This window comes from Erythrolamprus reginae, chromosome Z (genome assembly GCF_031021105.1).
Source record: "Erythrolamprus reginae isolate rEryReg1 chromosome Z, rEryReg1.hap1, whole genome shotgun sequence".
NCBI classification, from domain to species: Eukaryota; Metazoa; Chordata; class Lepidosauria; order Squamata; family Dipsadidae; genus Erythrolamprus; species Erythrolamprus reginae.
In genome coordinates this window covers 54,474,084-54,498,156 of record NC_091963.1, presented here as the reverse complement: position 1 = coordinate 54,498,156, position 24,073 = coordinate 54,474,084, and the positions used below count along the sequence as shown (strand labels likewise).

The window sequence follows — 24,073 nt, the reverse complement described above, 5'->3', positions numbered from 1 at the left end:
GCTTATATGAGGGGACAATGTATATGTATGGAAGTAGATATTAGAAAGAGGTGGGTAGAGAAAGAGAAAGGAAGATAAGGGAAATAGAATTGATACAAGAATAGCTGAGATTAACAGCTGAGTAGAGATTGGAATAATTTATTGAAATTGAAAAAGAAACAATTGATGGTGTATGATGAGAGATAAGAGTTAGAGAAAATAATAAGAGAAAAAAGTGAGGGTACCAAGGCGCAAGCAAGTAATATATATAAGATTTTAGTGAAGTCAGATGGGGGTATGATCCAAGGATTGACTAAATGGTGGCAAAATGAAATACAAATAGAGGCTCAAGAGATGAAAAATATAGTAGAGAATATAACGAAAATTAAGAATACAAGGGTTAGGGAAATGAGAAGGAAAATTCAGTAATACCTCATCTTACGAACTTAATTGGTTCCGGGAGGAGGTTCGTAAGACGAAAAGTTCGTAAGACGAAACAATGTTTCCCATAGGAAACAATGTAAACTCAATTAATGCGTGCAAGCAAAAAAACTACCCCAAAAACCGGCGCTTTGCCGGGCACCGCAACGAAAACATCCTTCCTGGAGTCCACATTTCGGCCAGCCAGGAAGGACATCTTCGTGACGTCAAAGCTCTGCCCATGGAATTCCCTATTGGGATTCCCCACCTCCATTTGAGCCTCCTGACCGGCCGACAGCTCCGTGGCTCTTTTGCAAAGCTGACTGCCGTGTGGCGGGGCTTCTCGGCGTCCTCCCAAACTCGACCGCCGAACTCAAACTTTTGCCAAACCTCCGGGTTCGGCATTCAGGAGAACGCCGAGAAGCCCCCCGGCTGTTTCAAAAGGCGACAGCCGGGCGGCGGGGCTTCTCGACGGCCTTCTGAACCCTGAACCCGGAAGTTCAGCAAAAGTTCAGGTTTGGCGTTCAGGGTCAGGAGGATGCCGAGAAGCCCACCGGCTGTTTCAAAAGGCGAAAGCCGAGCAGCGGGGCTTCTCAGCGGCCACCCGAACCCGAACTTTTGCCGAACTTCCGGGTTCGGCGTTGGAGGCGGCAAGTTCATAAGACAGAAAAAGTTGGTAAGAAGAGGCAAAAATTTCCGAATCCCGGGTTCATATCTCGGAAAGTTCGTATGACGAGGGGTTCGTATCACGAGGTACTACTATATTACACAAGTGGTATTAGACACCCATTCAACTTGCATATTTCCAGCAGAATGTTAAAGGTATTTGCTGGCATGGGTTCCAAGATAAAGGAGTGTTTATGCATATGTTTTGGGAATGCCCAGTAGTGCAGAATTTTTGGTAAAAAGTGCAAGAGGATATTAATAGGATGTTAAATATAAGATGGATAATCGCTAAGAAAATGGCAATATTAGTCAAAAGTAATGAGATGGGAGAATTTAGAGAAATAAAACAAGCAGCGCTAGAAAGCGCTCAGGCTATAATAGTTCTGGGTTGGAAGGATGTGACAAAATGGACAATGCAAAATTGGTACCGGTACATGGTGGACCACATTCATTTTGAGATTATGGAAAAAAGGATGAATTTGGTCAATGAAACTAATTTGCGACAACTGATGGGACTATGGGACAAGGTAAGACAATACATGGCATGTAGAATCCAAAACCAAGCTACAAATTGGAATCATTTTATAATATGTAAAAAAGATATTTTGCTCTTGAGTTAAAATGGTTTATACAAGAAACATCCCTGATTGGTGGTGGGGTACGAATGATTGTCTGGTAATGGGCACAATCACTGTGCACTATATGTTGTATGTGTGTTTTATATTATAAAATCAATTTAAAAATTATTTTTTAAAAATACAGTAGCCGGAGGTTCAAGAGCGATACCCTTATCATCCGATGGGTCTAAGTCAGGGCCTCCTTCCTCCTTCTCTGTGGGAGCCCTAAATTCTGCCCTGTACACAGGCTGAGGTTGCATCTGCCAGGCCTGGACAGGATTCTGAATCCCCAGAATGGCAGGGTTGACAGACTGAGAGGAATGGCCACTGGCACTTGAGGGCCCCTCATAAACTGCATACATTGAGTAACGCTCTCTGATTAACAGCATCCAAAATTATGGCTTGCACATTATTAGGATCCTGTAGCTAAGGATTGATGGGAAAAGGCTGAGGAGGAAGAATAAGAGGGGTAGCAACCTGAGGTAAAGTAGAAGCCAGAGGCAAGACAGAGGAAAAGAGAAGGAGGAGGAAAAGTCACAATATTGGTAGAAGAGCCCCAATTATCAGTGTCAACCAGCACCAGATTATGGGATTGCATAAGGACTTTGTCCATCTGCTCAGGGGCTTGAAAAGAAGGAATCTTCCCGCAAGAAGTGTGAACTTTAGAGGCCTTATCACAGATTTTGATTAGAGCATTATGAAGCCTCATTTCCGTTTTCTTAGAGGTCTTAATTATCTTGGGCCTATTGTCCTTGGACTTCAAGGCCCTTTTTCTAGAATGGGCATAGGAAAAGCCCAAGGAGCTCGGGCCTGAGGACTCTGATTTCCCCCAAGGACAACAGGTGGTAAGGGGGAAGTCCCTGGGTCCTGGCTATTGGAAGAAGTGGCCATAGTGACAGAAAATGGCAGAACAAAATAGGCCTTCAAAATGGCCGCTGGCAATTAGAAAGGCAGAGGAAATGGCAGGAAGCCGAAAATTCCCCTTTTTTTTACAGTCAGATAACAAAGCAGAAAAAACCTCCCAAAATTTGTTCAATCAATTAGATCGGCTATCTCTACTTACACATGAAATTAGAACCAATAAAAAGACAGTCTCCTAATCAACTGAGAGCCCTCCTGGACGAGCGAGCACTGATTGGGGCGATAATCGATCAGCAAAGCTGATAATCTAATTGTCAACGCGCTGCGCTGCAACCAAAGGAAGGCCACTTAAAATGAGACCAAGGAACTTAATATTTATTTATTTATTTATTTATTGGATTTGTATGCCGCCCCTCTCCAGAGACTCGGGGCGGCTAACAGCGACAATAAAAGTGTACAATAGTAATTTGGTATTGATGATTAAAAATCAATTACAGTGGTACCTCGGTTCTCGACCATAATCCGTTCTAGAACTGTGGTTGAGAACCGATTTGGTCGAGAACCGAATTAATTTATCCCATAGGAAATAATGGAAATGGATTTAATTGGTTCCCAGCCCATTGACTTGCTGGGAACCAATTAAATCTACAGTATTTCCTCTATTTCCTATGGGATAAAGATCTCAGGGGACAGGATGAGAGGGAATGGGAGTCGGAACGCCCCTCCTGGCCGCCCTCTTAATAGCCTTCCAGTCTCTACCTTGTAACTTCTCCACGCAGCAGGAAGGGTAGGTCTGGCTACAATACTGGCAGCTTCGTGGGGGCTACTTTCCTCAGCGTTCAGTCGGTTACCTACAAGCAGCTGCACCAATTTTTTTTTCCTGGCGGTGGCAGCTCCGTCGGCTTCCCTTCAAGGAGCAGCAGCAGCGTGGGGAATGTCGCGCGGTTCAGTTGGTTACCTCCAGGCAGTTGCACCAACTTTTTCTTTCCCCGCGGCGGCGGCTTGGGCAGCTTCCGGGAAGCCGCCGGAGCCGCCGCGGGGAAAAAGTTGGTGCAACTGCCTGGAGGTAACCAACTGAACCGCGCGACATTCCCCACGCTGCTGCTGCTCCTTGAAGGGAAGCCGACGGAGCCGCCACCGCCGGGGAAAAAAAATTGGTGCAGCTGCTTGTAGGTAACCGACTGAACGCTGAGGAAAGTAGCCCCCACGAAGCTGCCGGTATTGTAGCCAGACCTACCCTTCCTGCTGCGTGGAGAAGTTACAAGGTAGAGACTGGAAGGCTATTAAGAGGGCGGCCAGGAGGGGCGTTCCGACTCCCATTCCCTCTCACCTCGTCCCTCAGATCTTACATTTCGGATAGAAACCAAAATTTTCTGTTCAGTATCCGAATTTTTGTTCGGATACTGAAGCAAATTTTTGCAGAAAATTTTGTTCGGTATCCGAAATGTATGAGAAAGGAAGCGTTCGAAAACCGAAAGACCACTGTAATATAAAAACCAAACATACAAACATACAAACATACATACATACATACATACATACCATATAGTATAGTCAGTGCCAGAGGAGCCGACAAAGAGAAATGCAGGAGGAAGTCACCACTTCGGCAAATCCGTTTGCCTGGAGGCCAAGGGGAAAGGTGAGAGGCACCGGAAAATTCAATTCCTCCCAGCTGTACCCCAACTCTCCGCTTTGTTTGCCAGATATGTGGATTGCATGGGAAACCAGGCGGCTGGCCTACCCGAGGCTTAAGCGACCTTCAGAAGGACAAACCTTCCCTCACATCACTAACGCATTTCCCCAGCAAGCGGCAAAGGGAGGAAAAGGAGAAAACCCTTTTTTTTTAAGGTTTGTTAAAAGGAAAGAACTTATAGTCTGAAAGGGAGAAGGAGAAAGCAATTTAGCACAGAGGTTGACCAAACATCCTGCCAAGTCTAGGACTGAACAAAAAAGCGGAGGGATTGACAGAATTGAATCTTTAGTACTATGGGCTCAATCCTGATTAGTTGACGGATGGAGTCAACCCACGCTGACTGCTATCTCCGTCCTCTCTGGAGAATAACCGAATCTTGGAGGATACCCACTGTTTTCCCAAAAATAATACATGTCCCCATAATAAGGTCAATTAGACTTTTCAGAATATGCACTGAAATTAGCCTCCCCCCCCAACTACTTTCCTGGGAAAGGGAGACACATACTGGGAGCAGCTCTTTTTGCGCCAGGCATTCTTTTGACCAGGAGAGCAAGTGAGAGGCAACAGATGACCACTGTAAGGAAAATGAAATATGATCCTGACCATGTCCTGCAGAGTGTGCATGCACCCTCCTATCACATGCTCTCTCTCTGTCTCTCTCTCTCTCTCTCTCTGAGGAATGTAACGGAGCTATAAATCCTAGGTAGGATATATGTCTCACAGTCCACCCCACCTTGCCTCACCTGCCACCCCCGAATTGCACCCCACTGTGAGTTGCATCTCCAACATGACAGTTGTAGCTCCATCGTGTTCCTAGGCATTGTGTCCAAGGAAGAAAGCTCATTATAAAAGAAAACTTTTCGCAATTTGAAGTTTGATTGAATGAATGAGTTTTCTTTTACTATGTGGGCTTCCTTCTCTGGACACAACGCCAAGGAACACGACGGAGCTACCCGCCAGGTAGGACCCACGTCTTATGGTCCACCTCACCCCGCCTTACCTGCCATGCCCAAATTGAATCCCACCATGAGATATGAATCCTGACACTTGTTCCATCATGTTCCTTAGCATTGTCTTCACTGACCCTCCCCTGTCTCCGTCTCTTGAGCAAAGTGAGAGGGGGAAGAAACTTCCTTCCTTCCCTCCCTCCTCTCTAGGCAGTGGAGGGGAGATTTCAAGTAAGACACAGTGCCAGGACAAGGACCATTTGGCTGCACACAAGAAATCTTTCTTTCAACCTACGCCAGAAGTGAGTCTTCATCAGACTTATCGTGCCTCGGTAGCCTCTTGGAGCGAAAGGGTAGAAAGATTTATTGCATGCAGAATGCAACCAAAAGGTTTCCTGTCCTGGTACTGTGTTTTACATGCACTCTTCCAAACCTGCTCGAGAGGTTTGGTCATCAGATGCTTCTGTTGCTGCACCTGGCTGGACTTATCGCTGTCTGCTCAGGTTGGATTGCCAACTGCTGCCACCTAAGGACACCTTGGCTGGCTCCATGGAGGCCAAAGTCAGCTGCATGCAAGGAGCACTGGCTATGGCCAGGCTGGCCAAGCTGCATCTGTCGGGGCTGCCCTCAGCGTGGCTGCCCAGTGTCTTGCTGCCGGGTACCTGGGAAGAGTAAGCAGGGCCTGTAGGTAGAAGAATGTGCAGATAAAGGGCCTGCAAGGCTCCCTGCCCCAGAAGGAGTCCGGCTCAATTGCCATCCCATTTGGTGACTCCCAAGGTGAGCCTCCTGGGCGTGCTGAAGGGTGCTCCAGTCAGTCAGTGCTCAGGTGTGGGTAACCATGGGGAGATTGAAGTGGAAAGGAGCAGGGGTGAAAGGGAGGCCTCCACTGGTCATCACCATAGAACAGGAAGCTCCCCTGCAGAGCAGCCACTGCTCTGGCTTGGGTTTAGAAGTCACAGTGCTGGAATTTGGGGGAGAAAAAGAAAGACTTCTGCTGCTTTCTTTGCGTGCAGCCAAAAGCAAAAGCAGCAGAAGTCTTTCTTTTTTTCTCTCCCCCCAAACTCCAGCTCTGCGGCTTCCAAATCCCCTGCTAGGGCAGCAATCGCTCTGCGAGTGCATTTCCTACTCTATGGTGACGGATGGAGCTGGAACTGGAATTAAATAGACCAGCCGAGAGATAACATGGAGCTGCCAGATTCCATTAAGATGCGCGCCTCACGGTCCGCTTCCTGCACCCTGAAAATACCCCCCCCCCCAATAATAAGAACAAAGCCAAGAACTATAAGGCCCTGTCTTATTTTCAATGAAACACGGTAGTTCTGGTTAACAGATGCTGCTAAAGAGAAAGTGAAAATTCTGTTTCCTGCAGCACTCTGACAGACAAAATGGGGTGCCCCCCTCCGCCCACAGGCTGTTTTTGACCTCTATGTCCTTCTGTAGCACTGTATCAGCCAAAAATGGGCTGCAGGGATCACAAGCCCCCACAAGCCTAGTGCTGCAGAAGACCGTGGAGGCTGAAAATGGCCACGCGGAGGTCTTACAAACACCGGGAGCAACAAAACACTTTTGACATCTAAAATAAAGACAACACTGCATATATCATTTTTTTATATTTATGCTATGTATAAAAAGACTATAGTGTGTTGCGTTTATAAAATCATTAACTGTTACAGAAAAAACAAAATTTTATTTCTGCATGCAACAAAAACATTTTGAACTCCCCCCACTCCCCAAAAAAAGATGGGTCGAAAAGCTCAATAAATGACATGCTGGTTGTAATGTGTATTTTGAGTGACAGGAAACCAACCGCAACAGAGGGAGGAAAAGGCCACATGTGACTCCAGAGCCATGGGTTGCAGACCCCTGTCATAGACTTACAACCAGAATTGAGCTCAAAATTTCAGCTGAAAGTGGAACATTTGTTAAGTGAATTTTGCCCAATTTTACAACTTTTCTTGCCACAGTTATTAAGTTAATCACTAACATTGTTATATTGGTAACACAATTGTTAAGTAAATTTGGCTTCCCCATTGATTTTGCTTGGCAGAAGGTTGCAAAAGATGATAGATGATATGATTCCAGGATACTGCAACATCATAAATATGAATCAATTTCCAAGCATTTGAATTTTGATCAGGTGACCATGGGGATGCTGCAACAGTCATAAGTATTTTCCATCCTATTGTAACACTAAATTCTCACTAAATGAACTGTTGTAAATAGAGGATAGGCGTTGATTGCTTACCTGAACGCCTCTTCTCGTACAATGAGTGGGTACAGCAGTCACATGGGTTGCTCGCTATCCAATCCGTCAAGGACCAAGCCTAGTCTTTAAAAAGCCTGCTGGATCCGCCCCTTCCCCAGAATTTGCGAATCCGTAGACTTAGGCTCAATTGTGGTGGCTCAATAGCGTTCAACTCTCATGATAGGAAGAAAACAGGTTAAAGGAATAACCATAGTTAGAAAGGTAATACAGGGAGGGAAGTGACTGCTGCTCATCGTAAAAGAAGGGGCATTCAGGTAAGCAATCAATGCCTATTCTCCTTACTGAGAGAGTGGGTCCAGCAGTCACGTGGGACGTACCCAATAGATGAGTCGCTAGGGAGGGATTAGTTCTCTATCGTGAGAGATAACGGATTGGAGGACTCTTCTGCCGAAGGCAGCATTCAATAAAGTGTAAGAGTCAATTTTGTAGTGCCTTATGAAAGAGTTTGGAGAGGCCCAAGTGGCTGCTTTGCAGACTTCTTCCAATGGAGCTTGAGTTGCCCATGCGGCAGATGTGACTGCACTTCTTGTGGAATGTGCTGTGATACTTCTAGGTATGGTGAGGGAAGCTGACTCATAAGACTTTGAGATAGTCCCTCAGATCCAATGGCCTATTACGGTTGAAGATACCTTGGATCCCATGGATCTGGGATGGTAGGCCACGAATAGCGTTTCAGACCTCCGAATGGGTCTTGTCTGTTGGATGTAGATTCTCAGCACTCTGGTGAGATCTAGGGTGTGCCATCTGACTATAAGATGATGGTTCTGGTTGGAACAAAATGAGGGCAACACAATGTCTGGGATCTGTGGAACATGGAACTGACCTTGGGTAGAAAGGTGGGGTCCAAACGCAGGACTACTTTGTCCGAATGGAACTGGCATAGATCCTGCCTAATTGAAAGGGCTGCCAATTCTGAGATGCGTCGGGCAGATGTTATCGCCACCAGGGATGCTACCTTGTAAGATAGGTACCTGAAGGATGCTGACCTTAGGGGTTCGTATAGTGCCTGAGTAAGGGAATGGAGAACCCAAGGTAAATCCCAGGACGGATATCTGTGAACTCTGGAAGGTCTGAGGTTCGAAATATCTCTAAGAAATTCTTGAATTTCCGGAAAGGAGCGGAGTGGTTGTCTGAGAGGCCCTGCTATGACCGAAGATAGGGCTGCCAGATGGCGATGGATGGTGCTGGATGAAAGGCCTTGCTGGAACCCTTTCATGAGGAAAGCTACTATCCTGTGGATGGGAATACACAGGGGGGATAGATCTTCCTGTGAGTACCATTGGTGGAATTTGGACCAGGTATGGTCGTAAATCCTGTTGGTGGACACTCTTCTGGCTTTCAGGATTATTTCTAAAGTGTCCGGGTCATATCCTTGCAGATCTAAGTCGTGCCGGATAATAGCCAAGCAGTGAGGTGGAACCACTCCGGATCTGGATGGGGAGAGGCCCCCTGCTGCAACATATCCTCTGAAACAGGGAGTCGCCAGGGGTCCTGGACGGATAGATGTTGCAGGTCCACAAACCAGGGCCGGCATGGCCAGTGAGGGGCTATCAGAATCACCTGGACCTTCTCGAGGATGATCTTGTGGATCACATCTGGAAGAATTGGAATTGGAGGGATGGCGTAAAGCAGCCCTCGAGGCGAAAGGATTCTGAGTGCATTTGTCGCCTCTGCTCCCAGGGATGGGAACCTGGAGTAGAATCAAGGGAGTTGAGCATTGGCCTCGGTCGCAAATAGGTCTAGCAATGGGTGACCGAACCTGAGGCAGATCTGCTGAAACAGAGCCGGATGAAGACTCCACTCTCCTGCGTCGAGAGTCAACCGGGAGAGTCAATCCGCTTGTACACTGAGGACTCCCGATATGTTGTCGGCCTTTAACAACTGAAGATGCCTCTCTGCCTAAAGACCCAACTTCAGGGCTTCTCTCATCAGGGCCTTGGACCTGGTGCCCCCTTGTCTGCAAATATGACTCTTTGTAGCTATATTGTCCGTGAGAATCAGAACATGTTGATTGATGGTGTGCAGTTTGAATTGTTTGAGGGACAAAGACACTGCTCTCAATTCCAGCCAGTTGATAGCTCTGGAAGCCTCCTCTGCTGACCAATAAGCTGGCATCCATGGTGATGGTGAATTGATCTGGACACCTAAAGGGGTATCCTTTGTCCAGAGCGGGGCAGGTCCACCACGTAAGGGATCTTAAAACTGTGGATGGGACAGCTATGAAGTGTGTCGAATTGCTGTTCCCCGATCTCTGGAACGGTAACAGAAGTGATTGGAGAACCCTGGCGTGAAGACGGGCCCAGGGGATAATGCCAATGCAGGATACCATCTTTCCCAGTAGAGAAGACAGGGTAACGATGGAAGTCCTTCTCTGAGATTGTATTTGGGAAATGAGCTCCTTAATACTGACTTTTTTCTCAGTAGAGAGAAAGACCTGAGAGAGATCCAAATTTATGATGGCCCCCAGATGCTGAATAGAAGTAGACGGATGGAGCTGACTTTTTTTGAGATTAATGGAGAAACCATGATCCTGTAGGATAGACATGGTAATGTTGAGGTCTGAGCAGATGTCCTCTTTAAAGGCCCTAATATGTCATCCAATAGCATAAAATATGAATGGCCGTGGCTCGGATGTGAGCCATCAGGGCTCCTGGGAGCTTAGTAAAGACTCGAGGGGCCGAGGAGAGCCCGAAGGGCATGGCCCTATATTGATAGTGCTTGCCCTGGAAGGCGAAGCGTAGAAATGTCCTGTGACCTTTGGCAATGGGAATATGGAGATAGGCTTCCATGACATCCAAGGAGACCATAAAGTCCCCAGGATGGATAGCAGCTAGAATGGATGACAAAGAATGCATCTTAAATTTTCTATATTTAATAAACTGGTTCAAATTTTTAAGGTCCAAGATGGCTCTCCATCCTCCAGATGTCTTAGGGACCATGAAGAGGATGGAACAGAAGCCCAGACCTCTTTGGGAGAAAGGAACAGGTTGGATAGCCCTGATAGATAACAGATGTTGAATAGCTTTCTCCATTCGGAGATGAGATGGGGAAGACCTGGGGAATGGGCAAGAAATGAAACATTTAGGAGGTATGGTAATAAACTCCAATTGAAGACCCCATTCCACAGTAGCAATAACCCAGGGGTCCTTACAGGAATGGCGCCATCTGGAGGAGAACCAAGCCAGGCGCTCCCCTATGGGAGTGGAATGAAGCTCACCATCTGGGCTTTCTGGAAGCTCTGGTCGAGGAGGAACCTCTTTGGTAACGGGATCCTCTACCCCTGGGGTTTCTTCCAGCTTGGGAGCGAAAACGAGGGGAATACTGACCTGAGTTTCTCTGGAAGGCGAACCCTTGATCCTGTTGACTATTGGGACGTCGAAAGGGTTGAGTTTTGATGGCCTTCAGTTTTGGTGGGCCCTAAAACTTTCTTTTTGTCAGCGGTTTCAGTGAGAAGAGGGTCCAGGATGTCACCAAACAGGAGGTCGCGCTTCAAAGGACCCATGGCCAGCTGCCATTTTTGCCTCACTCCTGCCTGCCAAGGGCGCAGCCATAGAAGCCTTCTGGCCGTCATTGAGACCGCTAGTGACCTGGCTGCAAATCTAAATCGTTTTGGCCTCGTAGATCATCAGGGGGGATGTGCTGCTTGAGCTGTTGAAGCTATAAGAGCATAGCTCTAGAAAAGAAAGATGCTGCTGCTGCACTTGATAGCCCAGGTATCCATGAAGAAACATCTTTTGAGCATTTGCTCTAGGTGTTTGTCTTCGGGTTTTAAAACCTCATCTGCTTCACCAGGCATAGCAGCCGCAGAGTGTAGAGTCTTGACCGGTTCATCAGATTTAGGGCAGACAAGAAGATCCTCATAAGATGGGGAAATCTTATATAATTTCTTGTCTTTGGTTGTGGGATTGAAGCCAAAAGCTGGGTGGTCCCACTGCTTGAGCAGAGCATCTTTAAACAATTTGGGCATTGGAATGGCTCTCTGTCTTCCTGTTCCTCCATGAAGTATGGTAGATTTTCCTCAGGAGCATCTGTGGAAGAAGCTGACTGTTTATCTTGCCCCGCTAAGCCTGTAGAAACTCTTGCTTTAAATAGAAGATATTTGAAGAGTTGGAATGGAAAGATCGCAGCCAGGGCTGGAATCTTAATTTGAGAATCCTCATCTTCTGACAGGCACTGAAAAGGGTCATCATTATCCTCTACGTCCACGTCCTCGTTCTCATCCTGGGAAGAATCCGAATCCTCATTAATTGGAACTCTGTAGGATGAGAGGGAACTCATGGGCCGGGGGGGCGTGTGGAAGGGGACCAGAGTGAGAAGGCACATTGATAGCCGAGAGCTTGGCATCAATGGCTTTAGACAAGGCAGAAAACATAGATTGAAATTCTGGAGGCAGATTAGTAATGGTTGCAGGTAAAGATGGAGATACCCTAAAGGCCTGGGATGGGTCTGGCTCGGAGGGATCATCCATAATATCTGGCTCCTCTGGATCTAAGCCCCATAAGTTAGGTTGGGGTCAGTTTAGGTTTGGCTCATCCAGAGAAAGCACAGGGACTCCAGAGGGAGGCAGGTTAGAAGCCTCTGGGGGGTCAGGGCTAATGTGCACTTGGGCCTGCACCTTTAAACGTTTAGCTGATTTTTTATGGATTCTCTGTAATGCTAGGTCCCTTCTCTTCTCAGCCCTGGTGGCTCTAGCCATAGTATGGGCTCCCGAGGAAGAGGAGGAAGAAGCCTGGGGCATATTATCAATTTCATCACCAGTAGGCCTAACCTCTCTAGGACCTTTAGATGTGCCTCTCTTGGAAATGAAATCATGGCCTGAACAAATTACAGGGACAAGAGTTGAGCCAAAATCTGATGGGAGAAGCTTCTAGGGTAACGTTCCCAAGAGGAAGGGGGCCCTACTCCTAGGCCCAGGAGCGTCTGCAACTCACAATCTGGTCGGTACCAGAGTTTGTGCCAGGGAGTGCAGAAGGGCAGGTCTCACTAACCTTAATCAAAAAGTAAACCAAGGCACACTGGTTTGGAGGCCTAGCCAGGGAGAAAAGGCCTGAGGGACTCAAAGCTTACTCCAGGGTCAAGCGGTGGACTTACTGGTGCCAGATGGGGGCGATCCGCAAGGGCTGACAATTACTGGGCGCTGAGGGCCTTCGCGCCAAAATAAACCACTCCGAGATTTTAAAAACAGAGGGGCATCTAAAGTCCGGGGGACAGTCAAGGGAAGCTTGCTAACAGTCCCACACCACAGGAGGAAAAAGAGCCCTTTTTTTCCTTTTTAAATCAATCCTTAGCTTGCGGGTAAACCTCCTGGCTGAGTAGATTTACTAGTAAATACAATCCGGCAGCAGCAGGAGCAGGGCGTTTACAAAAAAACCGCAGGAGCCGCGCCCTGGCTTCTCCCTTGGCGCCAAGCCCAGTAAAGCCGGTGCACAACCAAGGCAAGCTCTAAAGTAAAAGGCAATAATGAATTTTACTTATCTGATAGAAACAAGACGAAGGGAAGGTGTTTTGTGAGAGGAACGAGCCACCACATGTCCTGCTGGATCGCAGGACCGAGGGAATTCTGGGGAAGGGGCGGATACAGCAGGCTTTTTAAAGACTAGGCTCGGTCCTCGACGGATTGGACAGCGAGCAACCCACTTGACTGCTGGACCTGCTCTCTCAGTACGGAGAACTACCTGTATCGGTCACATTATATTAAATTAAGATATTGATCTGAATTCTCTCCAAAAACAATTTCATGATATAAAAAATTAAGAAATTTGTGACTATAAGTAAGTCCATAAAAGGATTCCTTTCATAGTATTTGAATTTTGTGAAATGTTAATAGAGATTACCATTAGCATATGTAGTTCCTTTTTGTGAATGTTCATAGCACAGTGATCAAAAAGGAGCTTCCTGACCAATCCTTGCATTTCTGACCAGTTTAATCCACAAACCCACACACTGATATTTCAAATCAAACATTTCATATATAAAGTCGCATTTTTACAAGCCGTCATGCATGTGAGATAATCTTGGCAGTTTCTCAGTGAGGGTAATTAAGGGATAACAGGCTGCTACCAAAGATCAAAGCTTCTTGTACATTCCTACGAGATAAGAAGTCTCCAGTTTCACAGACTTACATTTACAGCTTCCCAGCATCTCTGCAGACAGGGCAATTTTACTCCAAGGATTTTAGCAAGAAAATAACGAGTGGCTAGCGTAACCTGGCTAAAATCTCAAACATCATCCGACTCCATTGCAAAACATTGGAACACCACCCCGAATTACCCATATTCCACCTTTATGTACTTATAGGGAGTGGTCAACAATTCCTAAGAGTTGACAAGCTACAGACTACATTTTTTCCTGAACAAGCGTTCTTGACTTTTTCTTAATCTTCTAAAGTGGATTAAGACAGCAAAGCCTCTAGATATTCCACCTCCTCCTCTAAGTCAGACTCTATTAACACTGCATATGTACCACCCATGGTGGTCCTTCAGGTTCATCCATGTCTATTTCTCCCTCACTCTCACTCTCTACATCAGCTGGCAACACCACTGGCCCATTGTAACAAGATGGGCCTGGCTCATCCTCCTCAGAATCTGTCATTACCAGAGTTAGATGAGGAGCACTGACAACAACTACATATCTACAGAAAATCTGCAGTCATAATTTTGCTTGGTAACCACTTCACTCAGAAACCTGGGTTGCAGATCCCAACTGTGCTTGCTAAAGGATTATTTCACTCTGAAAAATAGTATGCTTCTTCCATTTGATGATTGCTGTTTTCCATACAGCACGCAACTTTAACAGAAATGTATACTTACATTAATAAACTTTTGCCTAAGTAGCCTGGTCAACTAAATTAATCAACTCTGCTATTTAGTGAGGTGCGATATATTATAGATTTTTATGCCAATGTATGTATCAGATCTTTGACGGTAAATAAGAAATATCTACAGTAATATTAAATCCTTTACATGTTTGAAGTAATGTTATTATCCACATTGTAAGAATGTTGTACTATGACCTAATTTGATGTCTTAAGAGATCTGACCAGTAGCGGGTTCCTACTGGAATGGTAAAGGATGCCGCACCAGTAAAAAAGTTGAGCTGCGCATGTAGCTTCGGGTGTCTTCCACGTTTTTGCCTCTGTGCATGAAGCAAAATCTCACAAGGGGATGCACACGTATGCAAGATTTTGGTCAAAACAAAAATAACGGCAAAATCTTACACATGCATCCTTGAGATTTTGCTTCCTGCGCATGTGTGTGCACACAAGACATCCGAAGCTACACATGTAGCGCAGATAGTGGCGGTAGAGCAATCCGCCCCTGGATCTGATGGATAGTAACAAGAGAACTAGGAGGTGAGAGAATAATGTTTAACATTTTTATAATAAATTAAAAATGCATTTTAAAGGAATACTTGTTATGGATGAAATTTGAGTTCATATTTGATTTAATTTTAACAAATCAAAACTGAGCATCATCAGGGTGTCCAGGGGGAACGCATTTTGAAATTCCCAGATATTTTCCTGACATTTCTCTGTAACCTGCGATCTAGTTAAGGCATGGTCATAGATGACATCATATCAAATGGCTAAACAGTGGAGAAATATCAGTAGCTGAGGAAGCAAGTTATTGCCACAGTTATGCTCATTTTTGCTTGACTCTGCCAGGTAGCATGATCCTTTTTTTATACATATGATTTTTCCCTGACTTTTAAACATTTTAATACGGTTTGGATTTCCCCCTGATTTATTGTTTTTTTTCACAAATTCCATGATAATTCCCCAATTTCCCTGTTTTCCAGGTTTGTTGGACACTCTGATCATATATACAGGTTGGCTGCAAAGTAGAAATTGAAATAGTAATATAAAAGCAGTTTGAAGAGATTTATGTCAAGAATTTTACTACTTTTTTCTGATACTCACAGTTCCACCAACTATTCTTCCTAGTGGATACCATGCTCTTTCATCAAACCAATTTAAGAATTCATAAAATCCATGTGATGCAAGATGATGTGTTGATCTGTAGTTAAACCTAGAAAAAGTAGATCAGATGTTTAAAAAATCCTAATTGTCACTTTAGGTAAATATTCAAATCCCGATAGTGTTCTTTGAGGAATTAATGTTTAACTTAATTTAAACTGAGGGCAAAATTAGCGGAAGAGGGAGTAAACATTGATTGGTGGCCCTATTTCCAATTACAAAATAAATATAAGATGGATCTGGAAAAATTTGGTTTTCAACCAAATGAGCAAGAAATTGAGTTTTTGTAGGCCCGGAAGGAAAAACAATTTTAAGATTCTATAAAGGTTTACTAAAAAACAAAATGAAGGAAGAAACAGTTAAAGAAGTCATGATTAAATGGTCCCAAAACCTAGGTCACACAATTTAATTGGACAAATGGGAAATTCTTTAGAATTTTAATTTGAAATTAACTATTTCTTCTGCGTATAAAGAAAGTCTTTATAAAATTTTCTATTGCTGGCACCTTATCCCAGTTAGACTGGCAAAAATTTACCAAGGGGTTTCCCCAAACTGTTGGAAATATAGCGACAAGCCAGGTACATACTTTCATACGTGGTGGTCATATTTGGAAGCGAGAATATACTGGGGGGGAAATATGGAAATAGATAAAATACTTTTATTGGGAATGGTTGACATGAATATTAAAAAGGAGGATAAATACCTAATTATACATTTGATCACTGGTGCAAGAATTTGTTTTGCTCAAAATTAGAAGGACTCCATACCTACTAACATACACATCATAAATAAAATAATGGAATTGGCTGAAATGAACAGATTAGCGATGGGCCTTAAAGAGAAAGAAGACAGTTTTTTTATAAAATTTGGGACAAATTGTATAATTGGCTACAAAAAAGATTAAGAAATAAGAATAACTAATCTATTTACACTTCAAAGAGATGCTATTGTAAGACTGAAGATAAATAATTTTCCTCATGCATTAGACATGCTATAATATACAGTGATACCTCGTCTTACAAACGCCTCGTCATACAAACTTTTCTAGATACAAACTCGGGGTTTAAGATTATTTTGCCTCTTCTTACAAACTATTTTCACCTTACAAACCCACCGCCGCCTCTGGGATGCCCTGCCTCCAGACTTCCGTTGCCAGCGAAGCACCCGTTTTTGTGCTGCTGGGATTCCCTGAGGCTCCCCTCTATGGGAAACCCCACCTCCAGACTTCTGTGTTATGTGATGCTGCAGGGGAATCCCAGCAGCGCAAAAACAGGTGCTTCCCTGGCAAAAGGGGTGAATTTTGGGCTTGCACGCATTAATCACTTTTCCATTGATTCCTATGGAAAACATTGTTTCGTCTTACAAACTTTTCACCTTAAGAACCTCGTCCCGGAACCAATTAAGTTTGTAAGACAAGGTATCACTGTACATAAATTTTAAATGAATAAAATTGGATCTTTGAGATCCAATAAGAGGTCTATTTTACAATCTGGAAAAAATTGTACTTGTAAAAATCAGGGGTTTTTTTTACCTTTACCTGTTTATACACTTTGAACTGATATGTTTATTTTTAAGAGATATAGAGTTAAATCAATAGAGCATTAAAAATTACTGATATGGATAACCACAAATTAATCATCATGTAGAGATATATCTAAAGTACAATAAGAAATGGATGAGAGAGCAAAGAATCTCTCTAATTTTTTTTAAAAATTTATGTAGTGTTCCCTTGACTTTCACAGGGGATACATTCCAAGACCACCCGAGAAAGTCAAATTTCCGCGAAGTAGAGATGTTCCCTTCCTTCCTCCCCCTCCCTCCTCCATTCCTGGTTTTACTTACCCCCTAGAACCCGCAGGGGCAAAGGGATGGCAAGATGGGGACTTTGCTGTGCTTGCTGTGGCAGCGACGGGCAGTAGTAAGGGGAGGGATCAGGAGGCTGGGGCGGAAGCAGAGCTTTTAAAGAAGCAGGACAGCTGGGATGGAGGAGTAGGAGAGTTCAAATGCACAGTACTGTACATTGGGGGGGGGGAGAAAACCCTTGGTGTGTAAAAAAACCACGGAGTATTTTTTAAATAATATTTTTTGAAAAACTGTGGTATAGACTTTTTTGCGAATGTCACACCCGCAAAAGTCAAGGAAACACTGTATTAGTGTTTGTATACATTTGGGGGAATGAACAAATAAATTAACCCTTAACACACACACAAACACACACACACACACAAAAGAATTTCTGATATTAAAATAAAATACAACCAGTTGCTCTTTCTCAAGCCTAGAAAGCAAACAATGGCACAATGGCAAACCACTTCCAAAATCTTATCAAGAAAGATTAAGAAACTTGTTCAGGCAGGGGGGGTCCTTTCTGGCTCCCTACAAGGAGGCACTCGTGCGCCTCCTCTTCAAGAAGCCTTCCCTGGACCCAGCCGTTTTTAACAACTATCGTCCAGTCTCCAACCTTCCCTTTATGGGGAAGGTTGTTGAGAAGTTGGTGGCGCTCCAACTCCAGCGGTCCTTGGAAGACGGTGATTATCTAGGCCCTCAACAGTCAGGATTCAGACCCAGCTACAGCACGGTCACATTGATGGATGATCTCTGGTGGGCCCGGGACAAGGGCTTGTCCTCTATCCTGGTGCTTCTTGACCTCTCAGCGGCTTTTGATACCATCAACCCTGGTATCCTTCTGCGGCAGCTGGAGGGGTTATTTTAAAAATACAGTTTAAAACCCTAGTGTGATTATTTTATTATAAGGGTTTTTAACTGTATTTTTTTAAATAATTGGATTTGTACACTGTTTATGTTGTTGTGAGCTGCCCTGAGTCTTCGGAGAGGGGCAGCATACAAATCTAATAAATTATTATTATTATTATTATTAAATTGAACTTTCAAATATCACTGTATGAATGTTATTATTAGGGAAAACGGAATTCTATAAGTCACTTTTAAATGTATGAAAAATTTAGAATTACTATTTTTTTATTAAAAGGTTTTATTGGTCTTATAAAATATGAACATGCACACAACATACAAATGCTTTGTGATTAGTGCCCACCACCAGAAAAACATTCATACCCCACCACCAAATTGGGGGTGTTTCTTATATATACCATTTTAACTCAAGAGCAAAATATCTGTTTACATATTCTAAAGTGATTCCAATCTATTCCTTGTAATAATAATAATAATAATAATAATAATAATAATAATAATAATAATAATATTTGTATACCATCCCTCTCCGAAGACAGCTCACAACAATGATAAACAGCGTACAAATCCAATATTTAAAAAACAATTTAAAAACCCGTGTAATAAAATAATCACACAACCCAATCAAACCATATATAAACCACGATAGTTAGGGGATATGTCAATTTCCCCATGCCTGGCAACAAAGGTTAGTTTTCAACAACTTGCGAAAGGCGAGGAGGGTGGGGGCAGTTCTGATCTCCAGGGGGAGTTGATTCCAGATGACTGGGGCCACCACAGAGAAGGCTCTTCCCCTGAGTCCTGCCAGATGGCATTGTTTAGTCGACGTGACCTGGAGAAGGCCAACTCTGTGGGACCTAATCAGCTGCTGGGATTTGTGCAGCAGAAGACCGTCCCAGAGGTATTCTGGTCTGATACTATGTAGGGCTTTATAGGTCATAAGCAACACTTTGAATTGTGACTGGAAACTGATCGGCAGCCAGTGCAGGCCGTGGAGTGTTGACAAGACATGGGCATATCTAGGAAAGTCCGTGATTGCTCTCACGGCCACATTCTGCACAATCTGAAGTTTCCGAACACTCTTCAAAGATAGCCCCATGTAGAGAACATTGCAGCAGTCGAACCTCAAGATGATGAGGGCAAGAGTAACTGTGAGCAGTGACTCCCTGTCCAAATAGGGCCGCAACTAGTGCACCAGGTGAACCTGGGCAAACGCCCTCCTTGCCACTGCTGAAAGATGGTTCTCTAATGTTAGCTGTGGATCGAGGAGGACGCCCAAGTTGCGGACCCTCTCCGATGGGGTCAATAATTCGCCCCCCAGGGTAATGGACAGAACGATGGAATTGTCCTTGGGAGGCAAAACCCACAGCCACTCCGTCCCCTCAGGCTGTTCGTCGTCCTTCCTGGCTGACTTTCCACACTTTCACACTCACCCGACTTTCTTTCCAAAAGACAAAACAAACTGGCAAATTCCTCCTCTTTCACACCACTGTGTTGATCTTTCTCTGGATCCCTTGCTGCCTCCAACCGTCGCACCAATCTCCATCACTCCATCCCCCTGTCACTCCATCTCCCACCTTCTGGCGTTGGTCGACATTCCACCGGTTCCACAGGACCACACAGGTCCACACCTCAGGAAACACAGGGGGTTTTCAGGGATTTGTCATTTTGTTTTGTTTTCTCACCCATCTCCGCTCTCAACTCTCCTTCTCCCGTCGTCCTCCGTCCGCCATTCACTTCTGCTCACCAACTTCAACTTCCTTTTCCTTTCTTGTGTCTTTGCTCCGCTCAGAACGCTCGCCGCTTCCGGAGTCTCACAATTCTTCAAAAAGAAAATCACGAAATTCACACTTTTACCCGGATTGGGTAAGTAGATTATAGCTGTATTTGCCACGTTCGCTGATACTACCGCTTGCTCTTTTTTTGACTTCCCCGATGTTCTGCTTGGCGTGCTGGGCCTTTGGGCTGATGGAGGACCTCAGGTTTTTTCTCCGTCTGGTCACAGGGACTGTGTCTCTTGCCGGGGGTGTTTGCACGACCACCCACCACTCAAGACTTCCCCTTAGGTTAGCTCTCTCGACCGTGAGGAACTGTCACCATTATCACGGTTACATAAAGCGGAGAGGGCCCAGGAGAATCAATTTTGCCATGCTGAACGACAGAGGTGGGTTTTAAGGAGTTTGTGAAAGGCAAGGAGGGTGGGGGCAGTCCTAATCTCTGGGGGTAGATGGATCCAGGAGGTCGGGGCCGCCACAGAGAAGTCTCTTCCCCTGAGTCCCGCCAGACATTGTTTTGCAGAGGGGATGAAGAGAAGGCCAACTCTGTGGGACCTAACAGGTCGCTGGGATTCATGTGGCAGAAGGAGATCTCGGAGATATTCTGGTCTGATGCCATGAAGGGCTTTATAGGTCATAACCAACACTTTGAATTGTGACCGGAAACTGATGGACAAACAATGCAGACTGTGGACTGCTGGTGTAACATGGGCATACCTGCGGACGCCCATGATTGCTCTCGCAGCTGCATTTTGCACGATCTGAAGTTTCCGAACACTCTTCAAAGGTAGCCCCATGTAGAGAGCATTACAGTAGTCAAATCTCGAGGTGTTGAGGACATGAGTGACTGTGAGCAGTGACTCCTGGTTCAGGAAGGGCCACAATTGGTGCACCAGGCGAACCTGGGCAAACGCCCACTCGCCACACCTAAAAGATGGTTCTCTTAATGTTAGCTGTGGATCGAGGAGGACGCCCAAGTTGCGGACCCTCTCTGAGGGGGTCAGTAATTCCCCCCCCAGGGTGATGGACAGACAGATGAAATTGTCCTTGGGAGGCAATACCCACAGCCACTCCATCTTAGCAGGTTTGAGTCTGTTGACACCCATCCAGACCCTAACGGCCTCCAGGCACCAGCACATCACTTCCACTGCTTCGTTGACTGGACATGGGGTGGAGATGTACAGCTGGGTATCATCAGCGTACTGATGATATCTCACCCCACGCCCCTGGATGATCTCGCCCAGCAGTTTCATGTAGATATTAAATAGCAGGGGGGAGAGGACCGACATCTGAGGCACCCCACAAGGGAGAGACCTAGAGGTAGACATCTGACCCCCCACTAACATCGACTGGGACCGACCAGAGAGCTAGGAGGATAACCACTGAAGAACAGTGCCTCCCACTCCCAACCCCTCCATCCGGCACAGAAGGATACCATGGTCGATGGTATCAAAAGCTGTTGAGAGGTCGAGAAGCACCGACACAGAGGATAAACCCCTGTCCCGGGCCCGCCAGAGATCATCCATCAACGCGACCAAAGCAGTTTCCGTGCTGTAGCTGGACCTGAATCCTGTTGATGGCCTAGATCAGGGGTGGGCAATTAATATTGCCATGGGGCCGCATGAGAAATTGGGATGGTTTTAGAGGGCCAGATTAATATAATTAACTCAGTTCTACCCAATACTGTACTGAGTTAATTATATTATTATAACTTATAATTATATACTGTATTATATTATATATATTATATATATAAAATTATATATAATTATATTATAATTATAAATTAATTGCCCACCCCTTCCTTCCTTCTTCCATTTCTCCTTCCTTCCTTCCTACTTTCCTTCTTCCATTTCTCCTTCCTTCCTTCCTTCCCCAAATGGAGAGAAGCTTCTGTCTTATTTTCTCTGCCTTTTATTTCTGCTTTTGGGCAGTTCTTTACTTCTCTTTCAAAATATTCCTTTCAGGTGCCTCTCTTCAAGTGACCTACATTGTCAATTGAGAAAACATAATGGAAGTTTTCCCTGAAAGTAGCATTGGATTCCTTCTCTTCCTCCTCCCCACTTTTTTTCCTCTGAGAGGTGGAGTGGTGGGGTTTGCTTTAAATTTCTTGGAAAGGCCAATGAAACCAATGAACAATTTAAAAAATGAGCATTTATTGGACTTTTGCAAAAGGGCATGGAAAGAGAATTTCTCCTTCCTTCCTCCCTCCATTTTTCTTTCTTCCTTCTTTCCTCCCTCCATTTCTCCTTCTTTCTTTCTTTCCTTCCTTTCTTCTTCTTTCTTTCTTTCCTTTCTTCTTTGCTCCCTCCATTTCTCCTTCCTTCCTTCCTTCCTTCCAACCTCCGCGGGCCAGTCACAGACAATGGGCGGGCCGCACTTTGCCCAGGTCTGGCCTAGATAATCGGCTTCTTCCAAGGACCGCTGAAGCTGGAGTGACACCAGCTTCTCAACAACCTTCCCCATAAAGGGAAGGTTGGAGACTGGACAATAGTTGTTAAGTACGGCTGGGTCCAGGGAAGGCTTCTTGGGAGGGGGCGCACAAGTGCCTCCTTGTAGGGTGCCGGGAAGGACCCCCTCCCCAAAGAAGTGCTGACAATTTCCTGGACCCAGCTCCATGTCACCTCACTGCTGGCCGAAACCACTTCATCAGGTGTCATTAGGTCAAATTCCTCCCAGACAGATGGACAAGGACAGGCCCGTCACCTCAACTGAGTCGTTGTCAGTCGACACTGCTGTCCAATTGGAGTCGAGGTCCGTCCGAATCTGAGCGATTTTATCAGCAAAAAACGTGTTAAAATCTTTGGCACTACCCTGCAAGGGCTCCCCAACTCCTCTGTGATTAAGAAGGGAGCGCGCCACCCTAAACAGAGCGGACGGGTGGGATTCCGCTGATGCAATCAAGACGGTATGATACGGGCATCTTGCCGCCTTGAGTGCCACTTTGCAAGTCTTAATATGAGCTCTTACAAATGTTCGATCAGATTCAGATTTACTCTTCCTCCATCGCTTCTCCAGACATCTCTTGTGGCGTTTCAACACCCGGAGTTTCTCGGTATACCAAGGAGCTCCCCGGTGTCTAGTGCCACAGAGAGGTCACAATGGTGCAATCCGGTCAAGAGCCTCTGCTGCAGCTTTATTCCAGGCCACAGCAAGAGACTCTGCCGAACTGTGTATGAGTGAATCTGGTAAAACCCCAAGCGCCCTCTGAAAGCCCTCTGGGTCCATCAAGCGTTTGGGGTGGAACCACCTAGTCGGTTCCACCTCCCAGTGGGGACGGATTGGAGCCTTGAAGTTAAGACATAGCAAGAGATGGTCTGACCATGACAAAGGGATGGATGGATGGATAGATAGATATAGATCTATCCATCCATCCATCCATCCATCCATAGCAGTGTTTTTCAACCAGTGTGCTAGATGGTCAGGTGTGCCGCGAAGCTCAGCTTCCGAGATCGGAAGCTGAGCTTTATTCTTCCCGCCTCCTTTTTTGCGCCTTTGGGGCCCAGCGGGAGAGCGCTGGCAGCAGTGACATCCGGGGGGGGGGGGGGGCGGCTGCGAGCGGGAGCTCCAGGTCAGAGGCACTGACAATGCCCCACCCAGCTGGAGATTCCCTGCCGGCACCAGGTAGTAGCCGGCTATGTAGCACCCTTTTCCAGGGCTGTGCAACGAGCCAGGGGTTGGAGTTTGGGGTGGGGAGCGACGAAAGTGCGGAGGCCGGTGCCACGGCCGCCCCCACCCCCCAGTGCCTCAGGCCCCCTCACGCCCCAGGCTTCTCGCCGCTGACACCCGCCCAATCCGCCCCTTTCTCCAGCTCCTCCTGCAGTGGTGACTGCAACGGCATCGAGAGCTCTCGGAGAAAACCTTCTCACAGCAGAGGTCGGTGAATGCTCTTTGGAATGTCAGGGGCGCGTGCGCTCCCCATCCCTCTGCCATCCCACCCAGAACATGTAAAATAAGAAAAACCTTTGCCGGCCTCCACAGAGAAGAAAGAAATAGAGAGGACAAGAGAGAGAAAGAAAGGAAGAGAAAGAGAGAGATAGCAAGAGACAGAATGAGAGAGAGAGAGAAAGAGACAGCAAGAGGGGTGAAGGAGGGAGAGAGAAAGAGCAAAAGAGAGAGGAAGGAAGGAAGAGAGAAAGAAACAGATTGCAAGAGAGACAAA

The 24,073-nt window shown here is 45.7% G+C and overlaps 1 protein-coding gene across 5 annotated transcripts in view; it reads right to left on the bottom strand.

Moving 5' to 3' along the window:
• The window catches only part of STT3B (STT3 oligosaccharyltransferase complex catalytic subunit B), a 164,500-nt gene that overhangs the window by 133,451 nt on the left and 6,976 nt on the right, over positions 1-24,073 (bottom strand). For 3 of the 5 annotated variants that reach the window (XM_070727285.1, XM_070727286.1, XM_070727288.1), the window contains exon 2: positions 15,368-15,476. In XM_070727285.1, the coding sequence (XP_070583386.1) occupies positions 15,368-15,476 (109 nt within the window). Of the gene's footprint in view, positions 1-15,367; positions 15,477-19,821; positions 19,953-24,073 lie in introns of those variants that run through there. The other 2 variants (XM_070727287.1, XM_070727289.1) reach the window with 1 other exon arrangement.